At 41.6% G+C, this 15827-nt stretch overlaps 1 protein-coding gene and 1 long non-coding RNA gene across 3 annotated transcripts in view; one reads left to right on the top strand and one right to left on the bottom strand.

The window, feature by feature from the left end:
* LOC139632809 (ryanodine receptor 3-like) overlaps nucleotides 1–15827 on the bottom strand; it is a 99041-nt gene that overhangs the window by 39209 nt on the left and 44005 nt on the right. For both annotated transcript variants that reach the window (XM_071498015.1, XM_071498016.1), the window contains exons 20-38: nucleotides 15507–15723; nucleotides 15313–15417; nucleotides 13212–13315; nucleotides 11847–11930; nucleotides 11324–11483; nucleotides 9828–9975; nucleotides 9517–9719; nucleotides 9008–9182; nucleotides 8420–8628; nucleotides 8131–8330; nucleotides 7698–7764; nucleotides 7454–7614; nucleotides 7166–7331; nucleotides 6199–6285; nucleotides 5832–6058; nucleotides 4638–5445; nucleotides 4027–4227; nucleotides 2177–2279; nucleotides 1456–1587 (exon numbers count right to left, since the gene is read on the bottom strand). In XM_071498015.1, coding sequence (XP_071354116.1) covers nucleotides 1456–1587; nucleotides 2177–2279; nucleotides 4027–4227; nucleotides 4638–5445; nucleotides 5832–6058; nucleotides 6199–6285; nucleotides 7166–7331; nucleotides 7454–7614; nucleotides 7698–7764; nucleotides 8131–8330; nucleotides 8420–8628; nucleotides 9008–9182; nucleotides 9517–9719; nucleotides 9828–9975; nucleotides 11324–11483; nucleotides 11847–11930; nucleotides 13212–13315; nucleotides 15313–15417; nucleotides 15507–15723 — 3557 coding nt within the window. The remainder of the gene's footprint in view (nucleotides 1–1455; nucleotides 1588–2176; nucleotides 2280–4026; nucleotides 4228–4637; nucleotides 5446–5831; nucleotides 6059–6198; nucleotides 6286–7165; nucleotides 7332–7453; nucleotides 7615–7697; nucleotides 7765–8130; nucleotides 8331–8419; nucleotides 8629–9007; nucleotides 9183–9516; nucleotides 9720–9827; nucleotides 9976–11323; nucleotides 11484–11846; nucleotides 11931–13211; nucleotides 13316–15312; nucleotides 15418–15506; nucleotides 15724–15827) is intronic.
* LOC139632811 (uncharacterized) lies at nucleotides 13323–15655 on the top strand. Its single transcript, XR_011693628.1, has 3 exons — nucleotides 13323–14460; nucleotides 15358–15429; nucleotides 15524–15655. It is a non-coding gene; the product is annotated as an uncharacterized lncRNA (long non-coding RNA).

The raw sequence follows: 15827 nt of genomic DNA, 5'->3' as shown, positions 1-15827 counted from the left end.
CACAACACCCTGCAGACACGACTGACGCCACCACCCAAAGCACTCTTTTAAGGATAAAACATACACTCCTCTATTTTCATCCCGCCTCGCTCCTCAGAGAGCAGTGCAGTAGTTTTATATGCTCCACGTCAGGGTCACACCAAATCCCAGCGGAGAGATCGCCTTTCAGCGTCTGCAGTCTGCAACACATATTTCAGCCCCAATTTATCCATCTGCAATTTGGCCACTTCTTGTTTCCAGCATTGCTTTCAAGAATAGACAGTGATGGCACGGTGGTGGCAAGATTTCTCAGAAGGGTTTACAGGAGTAATAAAATACCCTGTTTCACATTGGTTAGTCTCCATCTTAGCAATAAAAGGCAGACACACATGTCTTGTTTTATTGCCTCAACAGTGTAATTCCCAGGAAAGGTTGTATATAAGGGAAAAATTGCTGCCATAAATGGAGACATATGCTAATAAATAAAATTCAAAACATATGGGAAGCAATTTCAAGTGACACACGGTTTTCTACTTTGAAGGCCAACAGAACAAGGTAGAGTGTATCTATTAACATTAAGTAATAATCTGCAATCAGCGACTTGATTGGTTGTCCCTTATATAGAGTGGTACTTGAGATAAAAAATTTGACACAACTTGTTCTGCATGGTTATTGTGCACTGTGATCGAAATGGTTCTTGTACCCGAGTGTGTGTGCGCTCATGATTGTGTAGTTTTTCGCTCGCATGTACATGTGTGTCTGTGGACTTAATCAGGTGAAGGATTTGGTTTTATCATCCATGTTTTTTTTTTCCTGCCATCTCTCGTCTCCCGCGGGAGCTGAAGGAAGATCTTCACTCTGGAGTCTCTTCTCCACCCGGCTCCATATTACCATAATGAAATTGAAAAGAAATTGAAATGGAAATGACTACCACCCGGTGACTCAGTCCAACTGACATTGGCAAACAGATTGAGGCAAGACTGCTATTCTCCCCTCCCTTTGAGTGAGGAACAGAGGCAGAGTGCTTGTAAGAAGAGAGGTGAGAGAGACAGTAAACAAGCAGAATGGACTGGCTTTTAAATGGAAAAGGCAAGTTCACAGCTTGTGCTTTCACAGGAGGGAAAGAAACAAACACTGTGAACACTGTATAGAAACTGAACACAACAACTTTAATGTCTTGCTCAAGGACACGTTTTTCCTCAGCAAGTTTTGGACATTTGGATTGTGAAGTAAAAGCTCATGAAGAGAGAGCGTTTGCCATTCCCAAAGGTTTACAGTTTGCTGCTGTTTCGTTGTGCTGTCATGGTCACAAGGCCATGATTGGATCGATGCTTTCTGACTAGAATATGAATTAAATGTAAGTAATTTCAGGCCAATCACAAGAGAGATGGGTGAAAAAACCCATGTTCAAGGATAGCAACACAGAGGGCACCGGTAATAATTGAAGTATTGCAATAAAAACAGTGATTTGCTTACATGGTGCGGCCTGCTCCTTCTCTGTCGGCTCCTCTGCTTTGTGAGACTGGCCTTTGATCTTGTTCACCAGCATTAGGAGGCGACCTTTAATGGATGTATCTTGCTCGTCTTCATCTTCCTCCATAGGGATTCCTACACAACACAAACAGATAGACACACAGCGCACATGAAGCATATTAAAGCAATATCTCTGCCAAGCTTGGCTTCCTGTGGGGTTAGGTATGTCATCTGTATGATGCATTGTATAGGATTTACAGAATCTCCCATTTTGTGGCAATTTCAAGTTGTTGTTTTTTTTTTTATTGTTCTCTGTGTGGAGGACGCCATGACAGGTCAGCGGTATGAGGCACAGCTGAAACTGCCATTAGATTGGTGGTACCACAGAAGGTTGGAAAGTTCAATTACTTATCAAAACATCAAGAGGCACTGAACTATAACTCTTCTGCCAGGACACAGAGAGATGTAGAGAGGGAAAAAGAAGGCATTTCTCTGGTAGTAGTCAGCTGATGTTGACACAATAGCAGCTCAAGCAACAGTGGCAAAAATGCACAATTGCTGTACAAGTATGTTCCATATTTTTCTGTCTCTATATGTTTGCAAGAAGTTTTAAAATCAATTGCAGCAATATTAGAATAATGTATCATACTGAATACAATAATGTTTCATGATAAGGATAACCAATAAAGCAGTTCTTAAAGGTTTTGCAAGATCTGCATCTCACCACAGTGAAGCTGCAGCTGGTTGTGAAAATCGTAGAGTTCCTCCTGGATGTCCGTCGGACATGGACAATCCTCACCCATACTGAATGTCAGCAGCATGTTGATCTGAAATATGAACACACGTGGAATCAGTCAACTGTATAAACATAAATCTGAACATGATGTGTGTCTCATTGTAGGATTCACAGGTAGAAAAAAAACGCTAAAGCAGCTGGTTCTCCTTCAGTACTCACAGACTGAAGGACACCAGGACAAATCATTAAAGGAGCTGTGAAGCGCAGAACTCTATCCCCAGCTGTGACCCTAAAGGGATACTGTACTGTGTGTATGTGTGTGCGTGTGTGTGTGTGTGTGTGTGTGTGTGTGTGCATGTGCATGTGCGTGTGCAGTTGAGTGTAAACTCTCACTAGAGCCATGACACCAAAGACAAGAGCAAGAAATTCACCTTGAGGCTTTCTTCAATCCACACACACACACACACACACACACACACACACTTACACACACACACACACACACAGGGAGAGTGCTTTCAGGAATATTCGGAGCAAGTACCAGCTCTTATTCTTGAGGCAAAATAACATAGTTCAGCACACAAAAACAAAAATGTAATCTAAGGATGGGGAAAGAAATTAGCCATGTATGTGGAAGATTACAGATGTGATGTAATGAATTATCTAGTTACATGCATCATTTGAAGCAGCGAGCCAGCAGGCTTTCTTCGTGGTTAGTTATTTTAGATTCATGTGAACTTCACTGTAAGATTCATCAGTTCTAGATGATGCATAGCTCCTAGTCCCATTTACCCTCTGCTGATTTGCACCTTCATGTCACATGAGCGTCAGCAAGGTCACACGGCAGATGTGAGAGTTGTGTGAATCACATGAAGAGAGGAGCAACTTGTCACAGTGGAGCAGTGAGTAGGTGAAAAGTGGTGTTACCTGACACCCCCCACCCCCCACCCCCCAGTCTAGAGCAGCAGATACCTTCTTATCACACACAGGAGAGTGAATGATAAATGAGTAAACAACAGTGTATAGATGCCATGACACATGTGTTGTTTGTGCAGTGTTGTGTTTGTGCTTAGAATAGATCCGTGGTTTGTCAACTTTTTCAATCTGCAACACATGTTCACGAAAGGACCCCTTCATGTGTACCCACCAGCACTATCCATGTCACCTATGACACATCAACTAATAACAGTGTGATTTCAAATAATACCATATACCATATGACAGACAGACATACAGACTTGCAAGTAAATTGAATTTAAGATAAATTATGAAAAAAAAGGCACCGCTCACCTACAGTATACCCACACAGGTGATTCCTGCTCTTCTGTGTGGGAGTGTTCAGACTATGCTTGAATACATACATCTTCCTAACTTATCATTTAGCACCTGCAGTCTATCATTATGGTTTAAATCTGATGCATCAATCAAAGCCAAAAGACACACATGGCATCATGCACTGATTTGTGTTGCTTTACTTATATGGAAACTTTGATGTTTATTGTTTATTTCTTCCATTTCGATTATGTTTGTAAATAGAATAGTACATACATTCCACATTATAAAATATGTATATATTTATATAATACAGTGGGGTCCAAAAATCTGAGACCACTTTCCCAAATAGGAAAATGTAGTTAATGTAAATGTCGCCTGTCGGATTTTAGATATGTTTAATTATTATTATTTTTTAATTCATAGTAAATGTACAATGAAAAAAAGGGAAAGAAATCTTGCATTAACCACTCTGGGAACCACAGAGTAGCTGGTGACCTGAAACTCATGTGTATCAGTGTTTCCAACCATTTTTGTATCCTTCAAAGCAGTGACTATCATCTCACCTGTTCTTGAGGGGGCGATCTGAACTCTTTGGTCTTCTTTGCCGTTACAGCAGCGGACATGTTGAGGGCCAGCATCAGCTCATTGTAGCGGAATTTCTGGTTGTACTGCAGCTTGGAGACAAAGTTGTCGGAAAATGACACGATGGCCTCGATGCGGTGCTTCAGCTCGCAGTCGCAGAAATAGTGAAGCAGCTCGCACATCTTGAGAAGAGACAAGGGGAGGAGACAAACACAGTTGCAAATGTTGTTGCATCACTGTTGCGCGCCTAGCTGCAGCTGTTAGGAGTAAGTCTGTTAGGAATACATACAAACAGCCTTATGGCTTCACATTAACTCATTTATTAAAAAGACATTTTTACCCAAGAGATCATTTGTTCAACACAAAGATGGAGCCGTTTCATGTGTGACTGACTTCTGAATGGGTCTATTACAGTGGAGCAGTTATGGAGCATGTGATTGAGAGCACAGCTGTGTTAGTCTTTAGCGAGTGAATTGGCACTTGTAGACGAACATTCATTGATTTTACATGCTTTGGTGATTTGCAGTGGTTTATATTAAGGTTTAACACATTTAAGGTAATGCTGGATCTGTTCATGTGTGTTCATTATTACCTGTCGTTTCACAGGCTCAGGCAGCCTCTTCTCCAGCAGGCCTTTCATTGGCTGTTTAGCCTCTTTGGCTGCCTCCTCTTCTCCAGCTTCCACCGCCTTATCTTCTGTCCCTGTGAGTCCTTCTTTGTCTGTGGCCCCTGTGGCCCCCTCCTCATGTGTCTCTCTGAACACATTTGGGTCAATGAGCAGTAGGATCTTATGCACATCCTCACTCTCTAATACGCCCATAGTCAGCAAGGTGCTGATGAGCTTCAGGATTGGCACAAACTGGTACTCCACACATCCTCCCACAGGATCTCGGATGTGGTGCCCTCCACCTTGAACGGCCTCTGTCAACATTGAAATCGCTTTCTCCTTCAGAGCATCCAGTGGGATTTGGGGACTATACAGATATTGCTCCCGCTTGTTGCTGATGAAACAGAGCGGAGCAAAGTTGAGGCGAGGTTTGAGAGAGGTGCTGAGCCCCACCCCTGGCGGGAGGTGCTTTTTGGAAGCGTCAGAAAAGAGACGGATGGAGCGCGTCTCAGCCGTGACGGGGATGATGAACTCGTCTTTCATCATGAGTCGAGCCTCCTTGGCAGTCTCCAGGTGGATGCTTATCAGGACATTGTAGAAGCCCTCACGTAGCATGCCTGACAGGTACTGATTGTCAATAGTATATAAGAGCTGAGATTGGTCGAGGTGGCTGCAGAGGGCGTGGGCCACACGGGTGTTGCCCAGAGCACAGAGGGCACAGTAGAGCTTCAGAGTGTGGTAGTGGAATGTCCTCATGTCCTCCTGTTCAGACAGCTCCATGATGTCCACGCATCTTTGGAATGAAGGAAGACAGTGTCTCAAAATACATTTTAATGCTATGGTTTAGTCTATTGAGGCTTGCTAGTATAGTTAAATGCTGTAACAAGCACAACCACAGAAAACTATTTTAAATCTGCTTAGCTTTGAGTATAACAATGTATCTCACATTGCAAGCACAACAGACCTAACCATACTAGTGTGTTATTATTTTTTCACTGCTTCATAATATTTTAATGTCTTTTGATTAATCATTTAATTGTTTAGCCAACTTAATATCAGAAAATAGTCCACATTCCAAAATATTCACTTTACAATTATGTAAAGTAAAGAAAAAGTGATTATCAAAACTGGAGTTGCTGTGGATCAACTAATGGACAAATGGTCTGTTCTTGTTTGTACCTGTTCTCCTCAGGTATGTGTACAGCCAACATCTGCAGGGGCTCCACGCACTGGACCACCCAGCCATGTCTGTCACTGACCCTGGCTGTTTCCACCGTCAGAAAGGTGTTGGGCATGCGGCTCCACAGCACTGCATTGATGGTCTGGACATCTAAACGGGGAGGACACTGTGGCACCGGGTTCTTGTGTTCACTCTTAAAGATGGCTGATGACAGCGGCATGGCGTTCTGGAGAGGGCAAACCAACATGCATGGGTGGGGTGATTAAAAAGCTCCGCACACTCATTCACCATCCTGACCTCCACACAGTGCTACAGACAATATATATGCAACAAGGACGTTGTACTGGAGCAGTTAGGGGACTATACCTTTATTTTAGCAAGCTCAAACTGGAAGAGGTTTGGGCTGGTGGGTCGCACAAACACAGCAGGGAAGAGCTTGGTGTTTGGTTCCACCTGGAGCAGGAAAAAAAGAGCAGCAAGTTAATAAAAGGTCAAAACAGGAAGCACAACACATCCAAAACTTGAGCAGGAGCGAGAGAGCATGACTTGTGCAAAGCAGCTTAATGGTGCATCTTGAAACCCCAGTGAGAGTGAGTAGGTGTGTGTGTGTGTGTGTGTCTGAGGGAGAGAGAGAGAGAGAGTGAGAAAGAGAGAGTGAGAAAGAGAGAGTGAGAGAGAGAGTGTGCATGATCTTTCAAGGCGAGATGACTCAGCACTTGGTGAAGACTCACAGTATTTCAGAGAGGGGGAACATAAGAAGATTAAACCCTCCGAAAGGTTCTTTAAGATTTAGTTCACAGAGTCAATCTGCACAGGCAAATTCAAAGTCTGAAATTCAACAATACAGATGTCACTGCTCTGTTTGGAAAATATACAAAGACAGAAGATGACTTGTTCTCAAGGTCAACAGAATGAACTGCAGATGAATTGATAGACAGCAGAGTGGACAGATAGACAGGTATGGGTTGTGATATGACTTATGGGTGGATGGAAGTATACAGTAAACAAACAAGATGGTCAAAGGTACAAAAGAATGGTGAAGTGGCAAAATCACAAGCAAGCTTTAAAGTAAAACTGCATATTCTACAAGTCCTTACAATGTGACTATTACTGTTACAAAATATAAAAACTAAAAAAGTTTCTTTCTACTGCATGTCCATTCTTAGAGTTTTAAAGAAAATGGTTATTCACATAAACATACACTTAACTGTTAAGTAAACATAACTGGGCTTTATGACTACAGTATAAAGCTATAGCTATATTTAGTTAGACATGGTTTGATTTTCCCTGGTTTATTTCTATACTCTGTATAATATATGCATTCATTCAGTACCTGGTAGGATGTAGATATCTCTTTGCCATTCACAGTGAATGTCACCAGGCCGGTGGCCAAGTCTATCAGACAGCCAATCTCCAAGTCCACGTTGCTGCGACTCGAGGTGTGAGCGGCACTGGTCACATCACCCCCCCACACCATGTAGCAGTTACTCCTCTTCACACTACCAGAGCGCAAATATAAGTCGGTAATCACATCTTTTCATTCGTTATTATGATTCAGGAGACATAAGCTACAACCCACAAGAAGAAGTGTGTTGTAAAAGTTCCGTAGAAATGGCCTCACCTCTCATGGACTCGTCCTCGCTCGTCACCCAGGGTTACAGTCACCGTTCTGTTTTTGCTGAGGTTGAAATTGTTGCTATAGTAATGGTAGTCGGGGGTAACCCATCCAACCCACACACCAGCAGGGTCCTGACCAGCGAAAACCCTCACTGAATGATAGTACTGTAAAGACACACAACAGAGTTAGCCAGCGCTGTAAGTGTTGCAACCACAATGAACTCTACCAACGAAAAATGAGTCAGTACCATAGTGATGCTGCTGTAGTCCACTCGTCTGCTTTCATCACTGTGCCTCACAGATCTCAATGGATACCTTTTCAAAACATAGTTATAAATGGCATCAGAAATTAGCAACAAAACTGTTCAATTGTATCTAGTGGATAGATATTAGTAAATATATATTGTGTGACTATGGGGTGTTGAGTGTGTGGCCCATTTTACACCTAGTAAGGTTAAGAGTTTTGGTCTGATCTGACTGGCTGAGTAATGTTCAAAGACATTATAAAAAATCTGATAAAGCCACACATATGTTATTTCAAATCAAACACACTAGCTGAAACTCAGCTTGAATGATCTGCTCAATGTCATGAGTTTTTTCAGATCAGCGACAAGCACAAAAAAACATGATGCAAAAAAGCAGCTCGTAGTCTTAAATTGATGATTTTGGGGAGGTGAGCACCTGTGTTTGACTTTTAGGGTGTCTTCCTCATGCACTCCGTTCATGTCTACAACTGGACTGGACTTGAAGATGGAGTGGAACTCTACAGGCATGCTGAGTCGACAAAACACCATGTCAGCATTACTGTTCTGGGTGCCAAAAGTCTTATGGGTCACTTTAAGACATGGGGGGCTGTCGACGGTGCCATCAATCCTGGTTACCTGAAAAGAATTGAGAAAGTCTTCGTATTCATCCAAGCACCAATTTCATCACTGTTAAAAAATAAGTATTTCTCTGCCTCTGTTCTTACTGCGATATGGTTGTGGTCCCTCGGCACATTGACAAAAGTAGGCAGACGCTTGCTGAACCACATGGTGACCTCTCTGTTCATGTTGACAGCGAAGGGTTCAAACCCCTCCTGAAGGCCGCACATAGTGTAGTATTTGAAGGTGCTAGCATCTTTCCCCAGATTCATACGACCCACCTGAGCCAGCCCGAGACTGCACACTGGAATGAATCCTGAAGGACAGCCAGAGGAAGTAAAGAAAGGAAGAGGAGAGAGAGTAAAAAGCCTCTAAAAACACAGACAGCAGGAGGGGAAGGAAAATCAATCCAGCTTTTGCAAAAAGGCAATTTACAAGTGTCACATTAAATAAGGGTGATTTTGTTACAGGGAGGCACTTAGTTTTCACTTATATGCCCAGCATGGTCATTCCAGGTTAATGCCCCCTGCTCTGCATGTGAAGGCTTTATTAAAAGATGAGTGGACGAGGTCGAGGACATACGACCAACAACTCTTTCTCCAATCAGTCATTCATTCCCTGACCTTCAGCTTCTGTAACTGGCTCTGTAACCACACACATTACATCTGCAATTACATACACACACACTTTCTCACCATCCTCAGTTTCAAAGTCGGTGAAACAGAGTTCAGAGCCCTTGGATGTGATGAGGATCTCTCCATTAAGGGTGAAGATCATGGACTTGTCCTCCATGTTGATCATACAGCCCACCACGTCCCCAGCATGCCAGCACCGCCCAAACAAACGGCTGCCCATGTTCAGACAATGGCCCTATGTACATAACAGCACACAGATGACACTCAGAAATAGAGTACAGCATATGGACAAGAAAAAGTGGCCAACATAACATATCATTAAATCTTAATTTTCAGTCTTAAGACCAGTTACTTTTCTTGAAACCAATCATGTCAGCTTCATCTGTGTCATGAAGTTCAATAAGTATTTAAATAAAGAGATTAGACAAGTCAGTTTGATAATATACAGAAAATGATAATTGATTCAACCCCCTACAGTTCTGGTGAGATTTCAACTGTTGTGTAGTGCAGTGTAATGCAAAGCAAATGAACATTTAGATATTAGTTAGGTTAGGTTGGATACAGCTTACCCTGTATCCATAAAAGACGAAAGCAAGTTCATCTGTGCCAAGTTCCACATCTGGCTTACATCCAGGTCTGGCCCAGCCCACTCTCATGTCTCCTCCCGTCACAGCCTCAAATTCAAAGTACCATTTCCCAGTCTTCACCGCATACGTCCTCTCTACTCTGAAGAAGCGGATCTTGTCGATGCTGAGACGCTCAACCACTTGTCCTACCGGGTGGAAAGAATGGCCATTGTCAAATTGTAGATTGCTGCTTCAGAAGCATCAGAATCCCCTCCAACAAATAAGGAAAGGAGTAATGGATGACTCAAACTCACCGCCTTCCTGGTCTGAGGGCTCAATGTTGTATCCATAGCCAATCAGGGTACGGATAGCCTCCCGCAGGCTGTCCCTGTTCGACTTCTTGGTGCGCTCATCCAGCAGAACATAGGGAACCAGGCGAGGGTTACGCTTACTCTTCAGATCCTGCCGGGAGAGGAGGCAATTTGAGAGGATTTTACGCAGCAAACACATCCCCCCAAGGATTGTTGTTAGTTCATCAACCACAGGCCAACTCAAGAGAGCCAGCTCAGTGGTACAACAGTGTTTGCTATGACTGTGCTGTCAATCCCAGTGATGGAGAAGTTAATTGGCCATTTATTGCCATTGGGCAACTGCTGCTCATCACGTTTCTCTATGTTTCCTGGGTCGTTTCCCATTTCAAAGTACTCCTACTGGGGAGCAGGGTGAAAACATGCAAGTAACATATTAATACTAGCAGTTCATTTGAAATTCTGCTTTGCTTACAAATCACACACTGTGTGTTTAGTTTGGCATAGCAGCTTCCCCGTTACTAAAGGGCTTCCATGAAAACCTTGTGACATTTTTCATAAGCGCTGTTCACTCGTTTGGTCTTGTGTTGTCAACTATGACTTGGATCTACAAACTGTGAAGAGGGCACGGACAAACATCAGCTTTCCAGCTTTCACCAAGGTAATGTAAAGTCAATTAAGTATTAAGTTTCACAGCAGGTACAACAGGAAAAATGAAAAGTTCACACAAATATGATTGAAGCATTTTCAACATGATATATTATTTTCACTTTACTCTTGCTTTCAGCATTCAAACAGAAATTCTCTTTTCTTCCCCTTTATTTGCAAGATTCATAATTTATTTTTCTATGTAGATGTAAAATAAGGCTTTCAAGTAAAAAGCATCAACTTTTTTTCCAGGACCAACTGCAGTAAGACTGTTCAAATGTTATAAACCTGTTTAGTTTTTCAAACATTTCATACTGCAGTGAAAAATGAATGGGGGTGAAACAGTGAAATATTTATCATTTCAGGAAAATGTGTCACATCCAATTTCATGGCAGCAAAAAACAGATATACAGTCTATACAGTTTTAGCTTTTGTTTGGCCAACAGATGAGAAGGGACACACTGTATCTAATAAACTTTGTGTGATATGTTCTGTGGCTTGTTGCCCTTTACTGCAGAATATCTCACTGTCTATTGAATAATGGCTTATAGCTAGGAAATGTCAGACTAAACAAACTGTCTGACATGTGCACTGGTATAGACTGTGCGGGAGGTGAATTAATGAGCCATCAGGGAGAAACTGAGTACATTAAAAACACAGTAGCAAAACTGGAGACAGAGTAAAAACATTTTCCCTTTTTCTTTATATATTAAGAAAAAATCCTTGTTTCCTTAATTGTTTTTACAAGTAAAACTTAAACATTAACAAGCATCTTGGGATCTTTTAGCATGAGATTGTCTTCACCAAATGATTGTTTTGGTCCCAACATACTGTACATGAACACACCAGCGTACCTGCTGGATGCCGTAGGTCCATCCCTGTTTGATACGGTCCTTGGCCCACACATTGTGTGCATTCTCTGCCAGTTTGTCGACCAGCAGCTCCTGACCTGGAGTCAGTTTTATGTCAGACAGGTCCAGGGGAGATGGCTTATAGCCATTGGACATCATGTAGCTACAGGAAAAAAAGATAAAAACATTTTCCCTCAGTTATGGCTGTAATACAGGATAAATTCACCAAGACTAGTTTGCCCACATTTATAGCCTGATGTAAGTGTTTATGGCAGCACAGACAGTATTAATGTTATCATATTGCTGGACATTTTCAGATGATCATTCAATGGGTTTATGCACCTTTTCATTTGTAGATAGCTTGATTCAATTGATGGTTAAAAATATAAATGTCTTTTACCAATTACTGTCTCCTCTTAATTATAATCCCTAACTCTATCTCTAGCAGTCTGAACTGGGCTATGTTTAGATAAGAAATGTGCCTTCTGATGAAATGCATACAATAAATATGAGCATGCACTCTTACTTCTTAGGAAGTTTTATCTTTTTGAGGGAGTCCTCTGCATTTGGATTCACGTGAACCACACGACAGCCTAATGCCAGCAGGGTCCTGTGGGGAAGAACAACATACAGTTCAGAATGTGCTTAATCCACACTTTTGATTTGACAGTACATGTAGTTCCAAGAGTAGCAATAGAGTGGTTGGGAGTGTTCAGACAGAGCTGTGATGGGTGAAATTGTGCATGTCCTAATCTGTCAGGAGAGAAAGGCCAAAGAGCACCCAGAGGAAATATGCTGGGTGTGAAGTGCATTTGACAAATTTTCTTCACACCTTGTGAGAGGACAAAGTGACAGTAAAAATGAGTTTGATGTCACTCAGAAACCCATCACCTGATGTGTCTTCCACTGCTGCAGATCAAGATTAATCACGGCAAACCTCAACATTCTCCTTTTTCATTTAGAGAGCATCTATGTAAAGCACTCGTAATAGGTCTCACTGGGACTGTTATGAGCACAAGCAAATGTTGTGTAGAGTGCTGACAAGTGGAAAAGGATCACAGACCACAAGTAAGACTTGTTTACTGTTGCAACAGTGAAAAAGGAAATGGGAATATCCAAAACTTCAAGTCTAACCCTTTCATTTTGTCCTTGACTCTTCCAGTTGGGCAGAATGAAAATAATGTACCAATCAAAAGTCACTTGAATGGGAAAACTTGACTGTACATGTGGAAGTATATATGTTAAATAACTTAATTGGCTGAGCAACAACCTTAGCTGTCCATTAGCAAATTCTCACTCTATGTTCCACAAACAGACAGTATATTACAGACTGGGGTATACTGTCACAATGAAATTAAATAAGCTATTTAATTTATTTCAATATTACTGTATTAACCAAACAGTGGTCACACTTAATAATATTCACTATTTCCCTGTGTAACATCAAAGTCAAAAATAAGGCAAAACCTGCAAGCTAGTTCAGGCAGATGAGGCTAGATTCACATGACACACTCTTCTCACTGTATATATCCAATGCACCCTTATTATCATGGCACGGTAGTTAGTTAGAGCAGTGCTCTGCTCATACTGTTGCTGCATACCTGCCGCCACACTGCAAATATTCTGCATTGATATGGTAATAAATTCCAAGTGAGCTGACTTCAGTGAGTTGACTGACCTATTCTAAACTAGGGTTTATATTTACCTCTAGTCATGTATGTGATGCTCCTCGTTACTGTTCATAAATAACTATTTGAATCAAACAAAACATCCTGTCTGTAATTAATCTGTCTGCTTCTGTATTTGACTCCTTCCCACACTCTCTTTCTTCTTCTCTTCAAACATAAAAATAAGAACCGTGGAGAAAATCAATCCATAATGCTCAACATACTTCAGAGTTTCTGTTGACATCTGCAGATTGTAGTTCTTTTCCGTTTCTGGCAGCTTGGAGAAATCCACCAGGCATGGATGCTGCCGCTTATTATCATCCCTTATCTGTGCGGAAAAAGAAGAAACACACAAACAATATTTCAACTTTCCTCTGTAGCCTTCAACATTGCATCTTCAATATCCATATGTATGTAGACCATGTGGAAAAGGTTTACTAATTATATGTATATGAAACTCACAGCCTTGTAAGTCACTGTGTCACTGTGAACTAACAAGGGAACAGGAAAAGAGGGTGCTACTGGTTGCAGTGATAAGACAGTCTACTCTAGTGAACATGTTATGAAAGAGGAGAGAGGGAGCATGTTTTCTTGGAGGAGATAGAAAGGTGCACAACTGGAATACCAAGTGAGGTGTAATGCCTCTCTCAAAGCTGCACTTTATGCCAAATAATCCCTTGGCAATGCTGTGCAGAGGAGGCGGTATGGCAATGGTGGATGTTTACCAAGAAAACATGCAGGGCTATGTACAGATATGCAGCTGTGTGTGTGGGTCCAATGAACACCAGCCAGCTCTTTTGTGAATAGTACAAGAACTCAATGGGAAATCTCTTCTCTGGCAGTTCTTCCTCTTACAGAATTATATTTGTGGAACAAACAACAAATGAAAAAGGTATTTATATGCAACCAGGACTAAATAACAGACAATACTTTGTTTGTTCTCTCTGCCAGAGGACATCTACAGTGAATGCTACTGTAATTAAACATCCAATAAGCTGCAGCCGAAACACATCCACTTTTACATCTAATACTATGTGCACCTTGGCTGGCTCTTCACAAGTTTTACAACTATTTGACACATTGTTAGTGCTCTGACCCCCCTTGGCTTAAGCAAAGAAAACGTCTTGGAAATAAAAGTTAATGTTCAGATTTCAATTTCCTAAACAGGTCTCACATTTTACAATATATCTGCAAACTACATTAAAGATTCTGTTGTTGTGTTGGCCAAAGTGAAGGCCTGTATAAAAGCTGGCGGCATTGGTAATAGAGGGAGGATTCTCATATATATGTTTGTATTATAGACATAAGAGCTGTGTTCCTTGTTGTTGTTTGTGTTGTTATCTGTTCCTTTATGGGCAGAACAGGTCACTTGGCTTCATCCTTTAGCTAATAAACAATAAACCAAGAAAGTCCTCACTGAGTCTTCTACAAAAAGGACAAATTATGGATATTTTTCACGACATAAATTAGCAGGTAAGAATGTGTTTTTCAATGGACGATAATGGAAAATACAGTACTTAGCTTTCTTGCTGAGAGCTGGATGAGAAAATTCACATCATCCTCATATCTGCCCGTTAATGCAGTATATGCAGCTGGAGCCAGGAGACGATTAGCTTAACTTAGCATAAAGACTGAAAGCGGGAGAAACAGCTAGTCTGGCTCTGTCCAAAGTAAAAACAAAAAAATCCTACAAACACCTCTGAAGCTCTTCAGTTTACACACTGTATGTGGTTCCTTTAATCTCTACACAAACTGAAACTTCCTGGAGTTTTGGTTTCCGAGAGTCTTTTGAACTTTGGACAGAGCCAAGCTAGCTGTTTCCCTCTGCTAAGCTAAGCTAACATCTCTTGCCTCTAGCTCAATAGTTAGAACAACACAAACACAGGATTTCCTCTTGGTTTATTGCTGCGCTGAAATTGCCAAAACATTCTGTTCTGCCCTTGGGTGAAACAATACTTTGTTATTCATGACTTACTGTATACTAAAACACAAACACAATGACTCTGCTACCTACAAACAAACTGGAATGAAGCATCTAAATGAGTGGTATGAAAAGCATTGAACATGGAAAATGAGTGTTCTTTCCACTTACCCTCTTTTTGGTGTGAACCGCAAATTATAAAAGAGAAAGCAAGATGACGTACAGGCTTTTGTGATGGTTAAATTCTAACACTACTAAGGACTAACGCATTTCAAGCTGGTTTTTAACTGAAATTTGTTTAGAAAACGTATAATTGTGATGTTTATTTCTCCACAAACATGGCAAAATGCATGGATTATGCTTTTCAAATCTTGTTCCAGAGGAACAACCTGCATATTTCTCACCTTGCCGTACGACCAGCCCAGCTCAATCTTATTCATGCCCCACAGTTCATGAATGTTCTCAGCCAGCTTGTCCCGGACCTTCTCCAAATGAGGTGGCATCACAACCTGAGGAAACAGGTATGAAGCATGAATCTGGATGTAAACGTTAAACAGTAATCAGTAATCACCACCCTGCTCTACTCCTATTGGCTTACCTGGCTGGTTTCCACAGGTGTAGGTATGAAGGAGGCCTGTGACATAAACTGGGTGGTGCCAAGTAGATCTCTGACTCCATCCGCATCCCTCTTGTACTCTTTGACCGGCTCCACCTTCATCTTCTCTTTCGGGAGCAGAGCCTCATAACATGGGGCATAGCTCGATGGAGGCAGGAACTTAAAGTCGCCATGCCGACCACCCAAAAGGAAACGCACCCTAACAAGATAAAATGTAGGTCATCTGTGGCCTATTCTATTATTCTGCACAAAAAATGCAGGAGGAAAAAAGTTAATTAATAGGGGGTGTAAATATAATTTATA

Source organism: Trachinotus anak, unplaced genomic scaffold (assembly GCF_046630095.1).
Source record: "Trachinotus anak isolate AG129_WGS33_773 ecotype Australia unplaced genomic scaffold, CSIRO_AGI_Tana_v1 ptg000015l, whole genome shotgun sequence".
In the NCBI taxonomy this organism is placed as follows: Eukaryota; Metazoa; Chordata; class Actinopteri; order Carangiformes; family Carangidae; genus Trachinotus; species Trachinotus anak.
Note: the sequence above shows the minus strand (reverse complement) of the source record. Positions and strands in the feature narration are given on the sequence as shown.